We start from the raw sequence: 18,536 nt of genomic DNA, 5'->3' as shown, positions 1-18,536 counted from the left end.
CAGCCTACTGTTCAGCCAGAAAGTCCCTGAATTCTTGTCACATGACTGTTAGTTACAGCTGAGTCTCTAATTGCTTCCCAGAATCCGTTTTATAGAATTGGTTTGTGCAGTCATTTAGGTTGGCAAATTTCTTAGATAGAATGTGTAAATAGAGTTGATGAATTGTCATGATTTCAAGCTTAGATTTTTTAAATTTTACTGGTGGAACTGCACATCACACATAACTTTGTCACAGAGTTAAAAATCTGACAATTTCTGGCTCTGATAAACGGTGCAATTTTGACATTTTTTTTTAAAGATAACAGCTGGTTTTGGGGTTCAGAGAGTTAAAGAGCCAACTTAGGAGCGAATAAGTTCGTCTCTGAGTGTGAACAGTAAGTCACTTTTATTAAAAGCTATTTATAGCAAAGTGTAGCCCAGTGATCATATGCATAGCCTTAGAGCACAAATAGCTGGACATAGTAATTACTTGACATCTGCCATATTATCCAGTGTCCTCAACATCACCACTGGCTAGCAACGTGTAAATTACCAATGATCTTTTCTGCTTTTGATGCACAAATATATCGGTACAATATGGTGAAACGGTAATCGTACAGTATGTTAGGAACAGTTTGTCCCAGTGTAAACAAGAGGTGACTGCAAACAATATAAATGCTAGATACTTGTTGCTCCTACTTGTAGAAATTACAAACTGGTCTAATTGGCTATAATTGCTTCAAATCAAATTTGTCGTCGTATGTTGCGCAATCACTACAAAATACGTCTCAGAAGGTGTGCGACCATTCAGCAGCTACAATATACTCTTAACCAGATAATACAAGCTGAAGTAATATAAAAACAGGTAAAACGTGACGTAGTAAAACTATGGATGAGGTTTAGAGATCATACAGAAGTTGACAGGGAGTGGGAGTGTGTTGCATGAAATCCTTAGTTTCACATTCAGCAGGTTTGTCTCACTTCCACGTACTTTGCTTTTTAAGACTTCAGTTTTCTGTGACCAGTCTTGTGGGCTACATGTTGTTGATTCAATAAGTGATTTTTATAACCCACAACTTTATGGGTCACTTGAGTGGTTTGTAAATGCTGTATAATCCCTTACCTCTACCCCTTTCTCCATCCACTGCCGTCACAATGTAAGACTCAGAATGAGGAACTCGCTGATATTGATGAGGAGCAGGAGTGAGCTTGACTTGTATTTGCTAGTGTGGTAAGTGTGGGGAGGCCTGTGATGAAGGCTGAGGAGTGCTTCTTGAAGTTTTACCCCTGGATTTGACAAGCAAGTGTGTGCTTTCAGGTGTGGCATTTCATGGTTTTAAATTGTGTGTGTGTGTGTTTAAGCAAATATGTGCAATAAGCAGCACATAACAACAGTGACGTGAATATTGGTTTGTGTGTGTTTGCAGTGGAGTTTCATGCTTTCTGTGTTGTGCCATCCCACTGACTGACTGGTCTGTGTCACTAATCTCAGGGCAACAGTACAGAGCAGAAAGGAGATAAAGCGTTGGTGGAGAGGAAAGGCTCCAGAGAGGATTACCAGCACCACCATCACCACCACCACCACCACCATCACCACCAGAGCCTGGACCAGGCCGACGCCGACGCAGAGGCTGAGGGGGAGGGCAACGAGGAGGAGAGGCCCCTCAGGACAGAGTCCTCCAGGAGAGCCCAGCACATCCACCACCGGTCGTCCTCCACCAGGACTGAGCACCACAACCACCATCACCACCACCACCACAACAGCAGCAGAGCCAGGGGCCTCTCGCGGCAGGAGACTTTGGACTCTGAGACCCCCGAGAGCCGAGAGAGCAGAGAGAGCAAGGACTCGGCTTATATCGAGCCACGCACTCAGCTCCTCCACCAGGAAGAGGAGGAGGAAGAGGAGGAGGAGGAGGAGGAAGAGGAGGAGGAGGAGGACGACGAGGATCTAGGGGAGGGGCACCCCCAGCAGCAACAGCGTTACGAGCCGCTGCCCCACCGGGACCACAACCACCATCACCACCACCACCACCACCGCAGCGGGGCGGACGAGGCCGGCCACAGCACGGGACACCACCGCTCCAAGGAGCGCGAGCAGGACCATAATGAACGCAACAAGCAGCGCTCTCACCACCACCACCGGCCGGCACGCGACCACCACCATCACTACTACGACCGGGACAGAGAGAGGGACCGAGAGGGGGAGGTGGCTCCCAAAAAGAGGGGCGAGGCAGGGGAGTGGGCCAGAGACTCGTACATCCACCAGTGACAGACCAAACCCCCCCATCCCCCGAAGCCCATCTGGACTCTGCTCTTCCAGACCGTTCTGTTCTCCCATCGTGCTGCTATACCCCGAAAACCACAGCATCCTATTTATGTACACTTCTTTGTAAATGCTGTTGCATCTTTTTCAATGGCAGGATTTTGATTACATAGATACAAATATAAATATATAAATATATGTATGTGTGTATCTATGCATAGACGTTGTTTATGTGTGGATATGCATGAATATTCTCAAATATGCATATTTTAAACCTGTGTTTGATAAAGCATGACACGAAAGCAGAATTTTTTTCTGTACTGAGCTGTGCTTTCTGTGATTAGCATTATTATTTTTATTGTTTCTATTATTGATTTTTATTGCTTGCTACCACTTGAATAATTTGTTCCTTCAGACTACTGCGAGGGTTGACTGCACAGGTTGACCAGCCAACAGCTGTATTTGCAGAAAAGTTTGGCAATCTGGGAAATACGCTTATTCGCTCACTTAGACTTAGACTCAGTTTCCAGTTTATTAGGCACCGAGCTGAAACGAATCCACAACGGTTCTGCAATAAATCCTCCCTTCATGAAAGTTACAATGCTCAGTTTTTGTTGACGCAGTTTTAAAGAGGTGTTGATTCAACTTTATGATCATTTTAGAGGATGTGATTCTGTTGAATTGTATCGGAATAATACTGTTTCTATTGTTTTGTCCACACTTTTTATAACGTTGAGGATAAAGCTACGTAACAGAAGCAGCTTTCAGTATACATAATAGTTCAGCAGCACCACAAACTGCAGCCTCGAAAAGAATCAGAAAGCAGAGCTGCAACTCACCGTTATTGTTGATTAATCTATTAATTATTATCTGGACTAAAAGATTCATTGTTTGGTTGAATCTTTATTTGGCTGCTTTACTGTAAAAGAGGAGCAAAAAAAAAAAACATTCAAATTTAAGAAGGCAGATTTTTTTTTCTTAAAGGTTGCTCAAACCAATTATTTATCAAATTATCAGTTTAATAGTTGACATCTAATCAATGCAGCTCTTACATAAAGTTGAATCAACGCCTCTATGAAATACAAAAATGTAATATTATAACCGTTGTGACTTGTTGCAGAACTGCTGTATTTGACTGCGTGAGTTTTAGCTACATGTGCCCAATGACCTGAGTACATATGAGAAGATCGATACCACTCATGTATCTGTACGATGAATTGGAGTAAGTAGCCTGTAGCAGGTTAGCTTAGCACAAACTGGAAACACAGATGTTAGAGGGGAGAGACTCGCCACTTAAAAAACCCAGAATAGAAGATTATAGAATTCCAAAATCCTAAAGATAATAAATAATAACTTTATTTATGCACCAACCATTGAGATACAGTTAAAACGAAAGCATCACAACACAGCAGCCACAGCGCCTTCCTGTAGAGGAACAAAATTGCCTTTACAGACTTACCCAACAATTATAAGTATTAAATAATTATTCATCCCTACGCTGTTATTTATTGTGTAAATAAGATGGCGCTCGACTTAGTCAACTGTCGAACAGGGAAACATGCTGCCAGTCGTAATGATGCACTGATGCAGGTGTCATGAAACTGTGAGTATGTGTAGCTGGAGTGTAACCTTTGTGGAAAACACTTTTAAATCTTATTCTGAGGCAAAGTCACAGAACTTTTTGAACACTTTTAATCAGATTTGACTGGTGATTAAATCCATGTAGTTTTTTATTCTTGCTTCTGTGGCCACTGAACTTGCAGTAATGGCTCTCTCCATTCATTCAGACAGGGACCTGGTGTTGTTTACCTGAGATAATAGCCAGGGTGTGTTACCAAGATGGATGCTGAGTGGTGAGACCTGCCTGTAAGGACTTTGTAGGAGAGCACGGCTCGTCTTGCTGTCTGAAGGTAAAAAAAAAAATTAAAAAATGCCAACCAGCACTTCCAAAAGTTCACTCATTACCATATCTTGGTTCTTCAATCTATGAAATAAACCTAAAAACAAGTGGTCCAGCTAACTGGCTGCTAGCCGTAGCTTCATATTTAAGAGACACATACTAGAGTGGCATCAGTCTAACTCTCGGCAACAAAGTTCGTGAGCCTATTTCCCAAAGTGTCAGACTGCTCCTTTAATTTTATGTTCATCATTTACTGCTTAGGTCCTTTTTGTATTCTGCGTCCGATTCAGACATTTGGTTTTGACATATTTATGCCTCCTTCGAGGCGCACCTTGGTCTTGCCTTACAAGACAAACTACAGTAACTTCCTCTCTTACATGCAGTACTGTTCTTTGTATGGGTCCAGAAACATTTTATAACATTGGTACACCCTTTATTCTGCACTTTTACTGATTCACATTGGTTTCAAGTGAAAGCTATTTGATATGACATTGCCACTTACTGTAGGTCTACTACCAAAACTCCGTTATGGTTCATCTTTTATTAAGTCTGATCCCTTTTCTAATGAATGTTGTTTAATTCCCACTTTAACTCCCACTTCTTAGTACAAAGAATGTTCATTTTAGGAGAATTTTGTTCGGTATGTTCTTCACTTAAAAAAAATTAAAAGATGCATTTGCAAAACAAACTCAAATAATTCCAGATACAAATAGTTGTTTTCATCATCTTTCCGCCATCTGTTCACCCCCCCTCACTGATACACAGGATCTATTTAATGCAAAGTGAAGGAGTTTGGGATGTTGTAGGAGCCTCCGCATGCTCTGTGTGTTCAAGAGTCAATGATATCATGTGTTCATTCATGATACTAGGAACTGAAATGGAGTTCAATTGATCTTAGGTTTGAGCCAGTGCACTCTGCCCCTCTGTTTACACACCATCTCCTCACGTTCTTTGTTTTTGCCTGAAAATTGTAATTATAAAAACTCCTCCATTTCTATGCTACATTGGTAGCACTACAGATTTTATAACAGTGTACATGTGTATGTACATAATGCATAAATATAAAAAAAAATAAAGTTGGCAACAAAGGACTGATGTGGCGGGAGAAGATTTTGATGTGTGTTTTGTCAGAGGACCCAGACAGAGGAGGGAAGCGGTGTCTATAAATAGTCATCTGAAACTCTTCTGAAAAATTGAGGTAGACTCACCGGCCTGCCTCCTGAGTCGTCATGACAACCTCGACATGAATGACAATACTGAGGGGATGCATCTAAAATAGGAAGCTGCTTCTCCACACACAGCTGCCTCCGAAATAGACAAACAAGCGCCTTCGGAGATGCAGCCGGCTTGATCTCAGAATTTTTAATGTCGTTAAAAACAAAAACCTCAACATCTTCGCAGCGAGTCGAGCAGCCATTTTAATCCACATACAGTAAAATGCACAGATGCGGGGAGGTGAAGCGCAGGCAGATGTGGACTGTAACAGTGCGATGGTATTCCCAGGAAGAGGGATTGAGCCGAGGTCATTGTGAAGGTCCTCAAAAATGCTGCGTGACGAGAGAACAGGCCAGATGTTTGTGCACTGCAGGCACAAATCTATAAATTATGCTCAGTGTGCAGACCTAAAATCCCCATATTTAGCATTTGTTTGCAGCATATGAAGACGTAATAAATGATTTATAACACACTTTAATGCAGTTGTACTGTCAGCAGATGAACTTTTTTTAAAAACAAAAACATTTTCATCATCTGTTGGTTATTTTCGCCAACAGTTTGGTCCATAAAAACCTCAGAAAGCTTTGAAAAATGCTGATTAAACGTCTGATTTGGATCCAACAACTATCCAGATGCTAAAATATTCTACATGAGATAAAAGCAAGAATTGTGGTCAATTCTTAAACTGGAATTGAAATTTTTGGCTTGAAAATGTAGGTATTGAGCAGCTCTCACATGAACACAATATTGAGAGTTAAAATTCTACTATTTTAAATATTTCTCCACAGAATAAGTTAAAGCTTTTGACAAATACTGTACAACATTAAACTTACAAATTTAGAAATGTTCGCTTGTAGCTGCATTATGGTGTGTTATGAAGCATTAGCAACAGTTAATACACAGAAGGGACTTATTTATGCTCAGACAACAATGTGCAGCTGTTAAATATTTAACAGAGTTGACAAGAAGCTGCCTTTTCATGTGCTTTCATACTGGAAAAACTGAGCGTAACTCGGTGCTGGGGAGCGCTCTGATTCAGACACCAGCGTCACGTCTTTCTCTTTCAGGCAGCACAAGTGCTAATTAGCCGTCCCAGTCGTCTCCTGCGCTACTAAAGACACTAAATTGTTAATACCTCTCATGACCTCCTTCTGCACGCTACTTCCTGATCTACGCTCCCGGATCCAGCGAATCCACTGTCACCATGGCAGCTGTGTCGTCACTGTTGTTATGGCGACACTAGCACTGCTGCATTTGCCAACACTCATTCAGTCTCCATCCCCACGTGCCCCCCCTCCCTCCCTTCCTCCCCCTCTCGCCCCTCTCCCCTGCCCTCGGTGTTTATAAAGCTTATCCCTATATGGCCCGCAGTTTCAGAGAGCAGCTGTTAAGAGGCAGATGCTGTAAACAGCACAGTGCGCACTTTGTCAACACTTGCCCGTCAAAGCACACACAGCGCTGCTTTATAAACACCATTGTTCCCGTCTTGCGTGTCTCCTGTGAGGAACCGAGCGAGAAAACAAGCCCTCCGGTCAGTTTTTCAGGAACTTGGCGATGAAAAAGCCAATAGTGTCCCCGTCGGCTCTGCAGGGGAAGGGGGTTGTAGTTTCTGTCTGGTCCCAGCTCAGCTCGGGGCTGAACCTCTGGAGGAGGCGCAGCTGCTCAGGTGACAGTCCGGCTCCCAGCATGCCCTCTGCGCCGATGTGCGGCTCCTGAGAACGGCAGGAAACAAGAGCGTGAATCTGCGATGTTTCTTGATGGTTACTTGAGAGCCGTCCAGGTGGCTGAGGTGCTTTTACCTGTGGCTGAAGTGTGAGGCAGGGGAAGGTCTTCAGGGCCCAGGCGACCTGCTCCTCATTCTCAGCCAGAGTCACTGTGCAGGTGCTGTACACCAACACGCCGCCTTTCTTCAACAACCGCACCGCCTGCAGCAACATGGAAGAGTGCATTTAGAATTACAGCAGCTGTAATCAATACTTTTTATAGTAATGTAGCACAATGTGACCACGTGACAGCAGTTGTTTGTGATGATAAAGGTCCACTCAGCTTTAGAGAGTTTTAAAGTGAGTTTTTGCTTGAGCTTCAGAACCCAGCCTGCAATTTTTACTGTTTTGGTTCACTCTCACTGCTTTCATAGTGGCCAAGCTCTAAAAGAACAATATGTGTTCAATATCCTGAGTCAACAATGAAAAAGCCCTAGAAAACCGCTGTGCGATACTTCTAAACAGATGTTATCCAAACACATATTTACCAAACTGACTGGTAAGTCTTCACTCTCAGAGTCTTGTAAAACTAAAAAAATGAAGGTTAAAAACACTCCAGTTTAAGCATAAATCTCTCAATTTGTGTTCATTTTAAAGTTTTTCTTTAAAAATGTGGAATAGGCTTGTTGCTGCCTCTTGTGGTCATTGTTGGTAAAACATCCTTAAACTACATTCCTCACCAGCAATCTAGTCTCACATAAGAGAGACTAGCCTCATTATTATTCTGCTATATGGGCAAGAAAATGGGACAATTTGGCATATTTTGATTTTTTTTTTTTAAGCGAACACGGTCGTCTAAAGCGGTGCTAAGCCCAGGATGTAGTGATGGTGCTCCTGCAAAACAGTGATGAGGGGAATTGTTTAGGTGGAACATTTGCATGGAGACAGACAAAACTGCTAATTCACAGAAAAAACTAAACAGACCTGCTTTGTTGCACAATTCAAGTTATTGGCAAAAAAAGGAACATTTTCAGAGATTGTTGTTGCTTTTTGTAACAGGATAATTGAAAGTGGTAACACGCGGATAGCAGACGAGGAGGAAAAAGTTGCAAGAAATGCGTGACGGCTTATACCCGAAGTCTACATGTGGTGAGTCTGACTAGTAGCCATCAAGTACCGGTAGGTTTTTTATTTACCGCCCTCCAGTGGGCCATAATGAGTCCATTATGTTTCAGTGTAACAGTGAGGCAAAGAACACACCACAGCAGAAAACAGAATTTACTTAAATCGTGCCTTGGACCTGTTAATTAACGGGAACAGCAGCTAACAACAACTGGATGCCAAACGCAAAGATGCAGCTCAGCTTAATGAAAATTGCTCCTCTGACCTACGAGCCAAAACCAGTTAGTAGCTGCTCTGATTGCTCCTGCTTTGTGTGTCCACTAACACGTGCACATTATTGTTTTCCTGCTGTAGAGCCCTTCACATGAATGCTTTCTGATCAATACCACCCGCTGCTGAAATTTGTGTCCATTCTCGCTCCAGCACAATACAGAGTTCTATTGATTTTTTATCTTCTCCCAACCCGCAGTGGCAGTTTTTAGTGATTATTTTACTGGCTGGTATTAATAAAGAGATGCATAACTATTGGTAATGATAGAGCAAAATTGCAATTACATTTGGAAGAATTTGTTGTTGTTGAAAGGTATACATTGATAGTATCTAGTCCCATATGTGCAGGAGGAAGTGTTTCAGCTGACTCTGACCTGGGAGAACAGAGCAGATTTAAGCCTGCTGCATATCAACACTTGAAGTCTAGTTGTTTTTCACCGGTAAGAACTGCAAAATGTCAGACTTGCTTTGCTTTTGTAGCATAAAAACACAGTTTAATCTTCTTTTTAGCTTCATTTGTTGAATTTAGCCTTGTGGCTGCAGTAATTCCTGGAACCCGCAGTTTGTTTTTTGACAAAAACAAAAAAACAGAGCAAAGCTAAAACCACTTGCTCCCGCGAGATTTGCTTTGCAGTGTCAGTGCGGTCTTCTACGCTGCTTCCCCCACCCACGTTGGTATGACGTAACTTAAATTGAATTTTCTCGGGGCTGGCGATATTTTGCAAACATTAAACCTCCACGGATTAAAAATTAATAACACAAAGAGTAAAATCCTACATTGTTTGCAGTTTTATGTGGCCTGTCTCCGTTCTATTGGCGATTTATGGGGAAGGAATTTTTTCGTTGCAATACAACAAGTTACTGCCTGGAAAAACTAGCAGCAGGGTGAAGTGGAGGCACCATATCAGCTCTCTGAAACCCAGAACGAAACAGCAGAGAAGCAAAGTTAGTCACTAGTTGCTGAACATAACGTCACATTTAGCAGCTACAGAGCCACATATCTCCCTGTGGAGTTGGTAGAAACCAAAAACAGAGCTAAAAGAGGGTGGCTGTTGGACTTAAATTCATCTGATGAGCAGAAACTGGAATTTAAATGCTGCGCCGTAACTGCTGAATGTGTAAAACACCAACTGTCGGCCGATGATTTCACCAAATAAAAGCCGATGACATGTCAATGTCCTGCGCAGTGGCCTGTGATCGGTTATCACAGGTTTAACTTTCACCTGTCGTGTAATTCAGAGTCCGTCAACATATTGCATTCAAGCCCTTGCACACAAATCTTCCACAAAGCCATCTTTCTTCAGGCTGCATGCTGAATAACCTTGAGGAAACGCTGGTGGACACTGATGGAGCACCGCATGTCACCGGGATAAATGATGACCTCTGCATTAGGCTCCATCCAGTGGCCAACTTAACGCAAGAAATCCAGCCCAAAAACACCTCACATTCCAACGACGATCACCGGAGAAATCCTGCATAAGTGTTTCCTAGAGCTGCTTCTCTCACTCAACAGTCACCACAAGAGATTATTTTTATACAGTCGGGTCTAAAAGTATCGGGACGGTGGCACAATCTTCATAATTTTGTCTCTGAACACCAACACAATGGATCTGAAATGAAGCAATCAAGATGTGATTGAAGTGTGGACTTTCATCTTTAATTCAAGGGGGTTTAACAAAAATATTGCATTAACCATTAAGGAATTACAGCCATTTCTGACACTGTCCCTCCATTTTCACACACTCAGAAGTAATTGTAGAGTTAACTGATAAGCAGTTTCACGGGCAGGAGTGGCCCGCTTCCTCGTTATTTCCTGACAAATTAGGGAGACAAACGGTCTGGAGTTGATTTCAAGTGTTGAGCTGAAAGACTTCAATCACATCTTGATTGCTTTGATTCAAACCCACTGTGGTGCTGCAGAGAGGCGAAATTATGAAAAGTGCGTCACTGCCAAAATACTTTTAGGAATCTGACTTGTAAATCTGTTGGCACTTCTTTTATCTGAGCTCCAAGTTGTACCTGAGCGACTTGACTGGAAATAATGTGTTAAAATAACAAAATATCAGCATCAGTGGATCGAAAACCACTTATTTAAATTGGAAACTAGAGACATTTCTGAAACTACTTGTCAGACAAAATAACTTTAGTAAAAATCATTTTGAGGTGGATTTCCCCTTTAAGATGTGGCTTCAAGCTGTGGATCAAACTGCATGTAAAATCTGTCCGATGCTGCCACCTACAGGCCAACATGAGAAACTATCGGTGCCAAGACAAACTGTCAAACTGGTGGAGGCAGAAGATACAAAGGATGTGAAAGATTGTTTATCTGTGTGACATAAAACCTACAGCATGAAATAACTTGCGCTGCAGCGGCGGGTAGGAGCAGATCTCCTTGAGGCTCCAGGTCATGCCCATGCTGGGTCTCTGTCCAAGGCCGCTGCAGGGAGCGTCCAGCAGAACCCGGTCAAAACTCTCAGGAGGGAAGGGAGGTCCTGTATAGACACAGAGATGATAGATATTAACTATGTTGAGTCAGACAGGAGGGAAGGAAAGGCTGAAACTCTACTGTACCTTCAGATTCCTGTGCAGAGTCGCTGCTCACCGCCTGTGTGCTGTTAAAGCAAAAAGCTTTGACGCTTTGCAAATGCAACATCTGTGCATTTTGACGAATGCGATCGATCTTATTTCGGATTCTGTCCAAGGCCACGACTTCTCCCTGTGTGGGAGAGAAAGACACACAAGTTATTAACAAAACACTGAAGGCTTCAGTTATGAGCAGGAGTGGAGGAAACATCTGGATTCTTTACCTAAGTATAAGTACTAATGTTATCATTTAAAGCAACTCTGTTACAAGTCCTGTATTTAAAATGTCAATGAATGTTAATTCAGTGGTAATGTCAAGCAAATTTTTTACTCCTACTCTGAGTCAGAAATCTCCACTTCAGTATTATGTACATACAACAAACCTTCCAGCTTTATTCCTCACGATATTCTAAATGTTTTTACAGAAAAGCTTGCTTATACGTCATTCCTGACCTGATTTATAGAACATTTTATTCCTAAAAACATACGTTTGCCTCTAATATGTGGACAAAATGAAGCAGATAAATTTAACCTGACTTCATCCAGTGTTCAGATTTGTGTTCTGCAAATGAATGCAAATTGGCATGTATTTAATTAAACACTTTATTTGCCTATTCAAACATAAAATTTCAGAAAACTTGAAACACAAAAAAACTGTCTTAATGTAAGGGATCAAACTAGGGTTTACTAAGTTTCACAGTAATATCTTTTCACAAAAATTTTCCTCTACTCACCTGTAGTGTCTCCACCTAATTTAGATTAATTTGTTTTCTTAGATATTTCACAAATGAATATCAACAAGAGAGACAAATAAAGTTGCACCACTACAATTAGAAAAAAATAAATGTTTAAAAATATCCTTGAAACAGATTAGGTTCTTTGAAACATTCCAACTTCACTTGAGAAGTTAAAAAAATAAACAAGAAAAGTGGAAAACAAGCTTCTATGAACTAGTATGAGTTTTGCAGTGAGATTCTGATGAATGATAGTAATTGGGAGGAAAACCTTGAATATTAACTGCTGTTAGAGGACATGTGGTACCTGATCCTTCATGAGAGCGGCGATGTGGCAGGTCTTCCCTCCAGGTGCAGCACACATATCCAGGATTCGTTCTCCGGGTCGAGGCCCGAGCACGTGTCCAACAACCACAGAGGGAAGGTTCTGCACCACATAGAATCACGTCAGCGTGAGCAGCGATGTGTGTGGATCACTTACAGGTAAAAACACACGGCTCAGATTAACACTTTGTCACTGAACTGCTGGAGGGCTTTTAATTAGAAACGATTACACGAAGTGCTGAGTTTGTAGCAACCCTCTGAACCCCAACAGGGCATTATTGGCATTTTTAATCACAGTGGGCCCATTTTTCACTGCAATTTAAAGACCTGCACCTCTATGGAAACAGCACAACCATGACTGGAAGGAGAGCGAACTGAGAAAATGTATTTTGTGCAGTATGACACCATCATAATGTCAGAAATCATAAAGAAAAGAATAAAACAAAAACGTATTTCTTTGTTACTTTACAAAATTTGCAAAACCTAGAATCAGCAGGTACAACATTTTTCCAAGTGCCCACAAGTGTTACCAACTCTGGAAACAAAGGGTGATAATACATTTTATTAGACAGATATTTTACTACCTACATTTTTATTTGGGTTTCCGTACTAGCCTGCAGTTCAGCTGAAAGATCCCTGATTTGTTGTCATGTGACTGTTGGTTGTAGCTCAGTTACTATCAACCACTAAAGAATTTTAGTCTTTTACAGAATCTGGTTAGTATAAATGATTTAAATAACAAAATAAAGTGATTTTGATTAGACGTTTTAAGCTTAATTTTATTGAAGTTTGCTAGTGGAATACCAAATCTCTCGTTATTAGTTCAACGACTGTCGGAAAGATGAAAACCTGATGATTGTTTCAGTTTCAGCAGTTTCTGGCTCACATAAATGGTGGAATGTTGCCATTTTGGGGTTCAGTCAGTTAATGAAACTCCAACTTTGTCCCAGTTCATCTGCTAAACCAATCATCATTCTGGATTTAATAGAGTCTAATAATAGAAATACCTGTAGGAACGCCAGGCTGGGCAGAACGCCATCAAAGGAAGGACTCCGGTACAGCGGCTCCACCATCCGAACACCAACACCTCTGAAACCACACAGTCACACGCTGTTCAGAAGACTGGTGAAACTTTTTTGTGTGCATATGAGTGCATCATTTGTGTTACACTGCTGCCACATCCAGGATCCTGATTTGCTTTTTATTCAGTGTATTTACTGCAGCATCCTTCTCCTATTACACTGAAGCCATCAAGGACTGTTCATGGGCCACATATTCAACCCTACAGAGTGAAACATGTTTAAAATCTGAAACTAAGTCTCTGTACCTGGCAGGTTCATCCGTGCAGAAGATACTGGATCGACTCATTTCCGCAACTCCGTTTCCCACAAACACCTTCTTCCCCTGAAAGCTCATCGCTCCTCGGGTGCACCTGCCCTCCACGTCAGAGAAGACCGACACCACATCCCCTGGCTTCATGTCTGAGAACAAAAACCCAGCACAGGGAGCATAATCAACAAAGTGAGACGCATGACAGTCTGACACAAGTCCAGATGTTTTGAGATTCCACAGAGCCACTGATCTCCACGGGGACTACACTGTTTTTCAAAGCATCCTTACTTCACTTTCAGTGCCTGAAACCTTTGTGCAGCACAGTATGTGTGTGATTCTTACACTTGGGGCAGGCGACGATCCCCGGGGCGAAGACATGTGCTCCTCTTAGCACGGCGCTGCCACACTGAGCGCCGACTACCACCTCTGAGCTGAGCTGCTCCACAGGCCTGAAAACACAAGAGATCAATCACACACACATGCATGCACAATAATTACAACACTTTTAGCACCGTCCTTTTCTTTGTGCTTGGGTTTCTGCATAAAAATGCTGAAAATAGAATTTTAAAAAAGCGGAAGTCATAAGAAATAACAAAAAAAAGCCACCATCTACATGAATCTACAACACATTTATCGTGCTGTGTGCCAACTTCTGCAGTCACTCCTTTATATTCCACGTGGCTTTTGGCCCGAGGAAACACGAGCTCAGCGGTTGAACTGATGCTACGTGTGAACTCCATGGAGCAGATTCAGATTTGTCTGACGTTGCTGCAGCATTCCTCACATACCTCGGGCCGTCGACAGGAAGAAGCAGCACATCTGTAATTCGTGGGTGTAGAAGAATCTGAACGGAGACGTCCTCTGCTGACGAGCTGCCCATCTGCTGCTTCAACAACAACAACAACACACTGAGCGGTCAGGACTCGTCCATCGCGTGACGCACAGACACACAGGAAGCAAATAATTCTGTAAAACGTATTCAGTTTTTAGATTCACCTTCTTTAGCTCTTCTCCCAGCTTGTGTCTGATCTCCTCCAGGGGAGCCAGATGAGTGCTGGCTCGAACACAAGTGTACGAAGGCGGGTGAGACAGACATGTGAGCAGCTTCTGGAAACGACAATCTGCCTCCTGGTGACCCACAGCTGCCAACACCTGAACGCATCACGATCAAGATGGAGAGACAGGCGACAAAGTAAAGCTATGAAACCCAACTGAAGTAGTACTTAATAGATTGTTATGAGACAAGGGCATTGCTTCAAAGATCTATCACTTGCTGCATTATAAGTAATATAATAAAATACATTATAAATTAGAACACAACAAAAAAAAAAGTTTAAATTAACCTGAAGAATTAAGAACTACAGTTTTGACCCCAAAAAAATCCACATAAAATCCTTGGATTTGTTGGGTTTTTCTGTATATTTTTGGGGGTCAAAACTGTAGTTCTTAATTCTCCAGGTTAATTTAAGCAATTTATAATTCTGTAAATTCTTATGTAGGTTTACTCTCTTATTATTCACATTGTGGTGTATCAGCCTTAATAAGTATTATAGCCAGTAAAATAGCATTTTATGTCATTTTATAATTTTCTGTAGGGCTTTAATCCCTAATATGTAAAATACTAAGATACGATCTCACCAAAAATAACATTACAGGGTCTTAAACGCAATATTTAAACTTGATAGGTTTATTTCATAACTTCAATCTTTTTTCTTTTTTTTTTTGTTTTTTTTTGTTTTACTTGAAGCACTTTGGAGCAACATCTGTGGTCTTAAATGTAAAAAAGAAACTTGACATTGTTCCCACAGCAGCCAGACAGTTACTACTAAGCCTGTATTCACATTAATATGTTTTCAATTTAAAACTCAGAACTTCTGCTACATTTATGCCTTGTTTCCACACTGCTACAGAGTTTTAGAACCTCTAAAATGGAGATTTTTGGAAACGCTGTTTTAGTTTGAAAAATCCAGGGTTGTGTTTTCAGTTTGGACAGACAGAAACAGACTTCTAGACATGATGACACAGATGATTGTTTTCTGATTTGGCTTTACTGTCAATATGCTCAGTAACTGATTGATCCCTGAGGAAATAATGTGAAGAATGGGCGACAACAATGGCTCAACTGGTTGCTAATGAGGAAATAACATTCTCAATTAAAGATTCTAATCAATATTCAGTATGTGTATGTGGAGCTCTTTAACTTATGTCTGTAACTTATGCGCCACTTTAGCCATCTAGTGTAACCAAGAAAGTGAGCAAACGTGTTCATGTTTGTACAAACCTTTAATGAAATGTTCACTGACAAATGAATGAGTGGCGCAAAATTAGATGCAAACATATGGCTTTTATCAACATTTTTAGTCATTAAAACAAGATTTACAGCTTACAAATTAGTCACACAACCTCTAAAACTAACTCTTCCAGTTAAAATACTGCTCTAACTGTCTGAAACAAAATAATTTATTTCACAGTATTAAACAGAAAACAGGTGGCTCTACAACTGAAGACACCAAGGATGTTTCTAAGTACTGTTTCTAGAAATGTTGGTGTTTTTCAGTTCACTTTCTCCAGTGACATAAACATGCAATTTTAAAGCTGACTCTGGTATTTCTTAAAGGATGTGCTCGCAATACAACTGTTTCACAACTTTAAAATGGTATTCAGACAACTGTCTACTGGCAGAAAATATAATTTAACAGTTGAATGAAAAAAATTAAGAAAGTCACAGCTGACTTAATATGGGGGATTGTGTCTGAGGAATCTGTGTGTGATTATTTACCGGCTCACTGAAGGTTCACACATCACCACAGAAAGTGTTTATTTATATTCCCATAAAGTGAACTTCCAAAAACAGCAAAGCAAATTCTTACCTCCTTGTTTAAGAAGACACTGTTAAGATGTTCAGTCACTTCAGGCTTCAGAGAAATCCTTGGTAAAATGGACATTTCTTCTACTTTCAACGAAACTTCAGTCTGTGGGCAGAAAACAGAAAAGCAAATGAAGCAGAGTGTTCAACAGGTCTAATATGTGGTAACACTACTGAAAAGTAGTGGACGAGTTCTGTTTTCTGGATATTCGGCCCCAATTAATAGTGAATATCCCGAATATTTGGGGGTGGTGGCGGGTGGGTGCGAACGAATAGTCGGCTATTTGGCTATTCGGGTCCAGCCCTACTGAAAAGCTGTTCAGAATTGCTGTGTTTTATTCCTGAGACAGAGAAAGACATAATAACAATAATAATACTTTAACCAGCAAACTCAAAATGAACCATAACTCTGATTATTATAACTCAAGCTGAAACTGTTTTTTAAGACGTAACAGTCACATAGTCGTGATCTATCATTTGCTTCTATTTTTATGGTCATTTTACTGTTTTAAATGATTAGTTTTCGAACATTCCTTGAGTTTTATTGAGTTTTGTGCATTTTAAAGGACTATAAAGTGACTGACACTACATATTAGCCCAGACTAATAACTCTGTGGTATGTGCCATTGGTTCATGCATGTCCCTGTGCAGTTATGCTGCAAGAAAATACCAATCATTAAGTACAAAATAAAAAAGCAGCACTTTAGTAATTAAGTAATACATGTAATAAAGAAAACAGAGAGCAGCTTGACTGACCCTGGTTGTCCTTTTTGTTTTTTTATGTATATCCCTATATTGCATGCACTGTTTTAATTAAACGTGACAAATGTGAGATGTTTAAATAACGGAATCCATTTGGAGAAGTTACCTAACACAGTGTATATTCCCAACATAAACAGCACCTAATGAAAGACTCTCTTTATGTAAACTTGAAAGCACGTCTGAAAGCTCGTATACTTCAGACCACTCTGTGCTTTTCAGCATCCCGCTTATCATGTTCATATTTAATAGAAGGATCGGTAAATTATGTGTTTATTCTAAATGTGTTTCGACGTGAAAATGTTTTTGATTCTGCTCGGGTACTCACATTCTGTGCCGGCATGAATCCGATCTCTCTTGTTTTGGCGTGTTGGCCGCGCTACTACTTCCGTATACGTCACCGGCTTGGTCACATGACACGAGTTGGATTCATAAATCGCAGTTTTTTTCTTTTTTAATAAATAATTTTATTTACTTACGAAAAAAGGGTTTTTTGCGCATAAATACTTGCAAAATGTTTTGACAAAAATGAATAGAATACAAACTGTTTATTTGTGTACCAAATAAGCATGACAATTACGAACATTGATAATAAATTAAATAGTCGAGGTGCAAATATAATTTTGAACATGAAACGAAACAAATATAACATAATTTGAAACAAACAGCAATAAAGCAGGACATACCTGAGTTTAATTTGTCTTATGTGAGCCAAAATAACAACTAACTGTGTAATATATCAGTAGACATAGACTTGAACATCAATAGTAAGTGTTCAAAACAGCAACAAAAAATAATGTAAGGACATGATCATTCAGAAAACCACCAAAAAACAATGACAGCATTTTCAAAACGATTTAAAGCATTTTTAGAAGCCACAGCAAAAAAAGGGCATGATAATTATCAAATCGGATCATAAATAAGAAAACTAAGATTGCAAAGCACACAAAAATTAATTTTTTTTTAGAATTTAAAAGGCCCAAATTGTTGCCCTTGAAATTAAAATTATTACCCCCTTGTTTTCTTAGGGATTCCGGGAATTTTTTGTTTTTTTTCGTTTTTGTTTTTTTTTTTTTTTGGTTCCCACTTTTGTTTTAAATTAGTCAGGTTAATCTCCATAACTAATACTAATGTAGGGTTTTAGCCATAATATTTATTATAGTCGGGTAAAGTTATATTTCGTAAACTTTAGTAGAGTTTTAATCTTTAACAATTTAATTACCCAGACAAACCCCAGTATAAACAACAGTATAGGGTCAGCGAGACGTGGCAAATAAACAACTCATCAGTTTTGTTTATAAATAAAACATGCATTTATTTTTAGGAAAATCCTTTGGGAATTTTCTGCAAAAGTGATAAACAAGCAGTAGTGAAAACAAGCTGCTTCCAAAAAAAAAGAAAATAGAAAAAAAAACGTGGCACGACGTCATCACGTAGGCGGAAGATAACTGAATAGTCGGGCTGCTTTTTTCACCGCAGCACTGGC

At 40.4% G+C, this 18,536-nt stretch overlaps 2 protein-coding genes across 2 annotated transcripts in view; one reads left to right on the top strand and one right to left on the bottom strand.

The window, feature by feature from the left end:
• Positions 1–5,246, top strand: part of cacnb2a (calcium channel, voltage-dependent, beta 2a) — a 37,542-nt gene extending 32,296 nt beyond the window's left edge. Inside the window, exon 13 of the mRNA XM_008302900.1 lies at positions 1,472–5,246. Coding sequence (XP_008301122.1) covers positions 1,472–2,248 — 777 coding nt within the window. The 3' untranslated portion in view covers positions 2,249–5,246. The remainder of the gene's footprint in view (positions 1–1,471) is intronic.
• A 1,643-nt stretch (positions 5,247–6,889) lies between these two features.
• Positions 6,890–16,370, bottom strand: nsun6 (NOP2/Sun RNA methyltransferase 6). Its single transcript, XM_008302899.1, has 11 exons — positions 16,296–16,370; positions 14,422–14,577; positions 14,214–14,311; positions 13,768–13,874; positions 13,421–13,574; positions 13,101–13,182; positions 12,077–12,196; positions 11,024–11,168; positions 10,799–10,944; positions 7,157–7,282; positions 6,890–7,069 (listed from the first exon to the last, which is right to left on the bottom strand). Exons 1-11 carry the CDS (start codon positions 16,368–16,370, stop codon positions 6,890–6,892), a joined length of 1,389 nt encoding a protein of 462 aa, XP_008301121.1.
• Between the last annotated feature and the right edge of the window lie 2,166 nt (positions 16,371–18,536).

Source organism: Stegastes partitus, unplaced genomic scaffold (genome assembly GCF_000690725.1).
Source record: "Stegastes partitus isolate 25-593 unplaced genomic scaffold, Stegastes_partitus-1.0.2 Scaffold1903, whole genome shotgun sequence".
Taxonomy (NCBI): domain Eukaryota; kingdom Metazoa; phylum Chordata; class Actinopteri; family Pomacentridae; genus Stegastes; species Stegastes partitus.
The sequence above is the reverse complement of the archived record's forward strand: the minus strand, read 5'-3'. Positions and strand labels throughout refer to the sequence as shown.

Bases quoted from the DNA above. Each gene is read 5' to 3' on its own strand.
- nsun6 (XM_008302899.1), bottom strand. From the start codon at position 16,370: ATGTCCATTTTACCAAGGATTTCTCTGAAGCCTGAAGTGACTGAACAT. The intron at 13,875-14,213 runs GTATGTGAGGAA...TTGTGTTTTCAG, and splicing joins CTTCCTGTCGACGGCCCGAG to GCCTGTGGAGCAGCTCAGCT. The intron at 12,197-13,100 runs GTATTTCTATTA...TATGTGGTGCAG, and splicing joins CCAGCCTGGCGTTCCTACAG to AACCTTCCCTCTGTGGTTGT.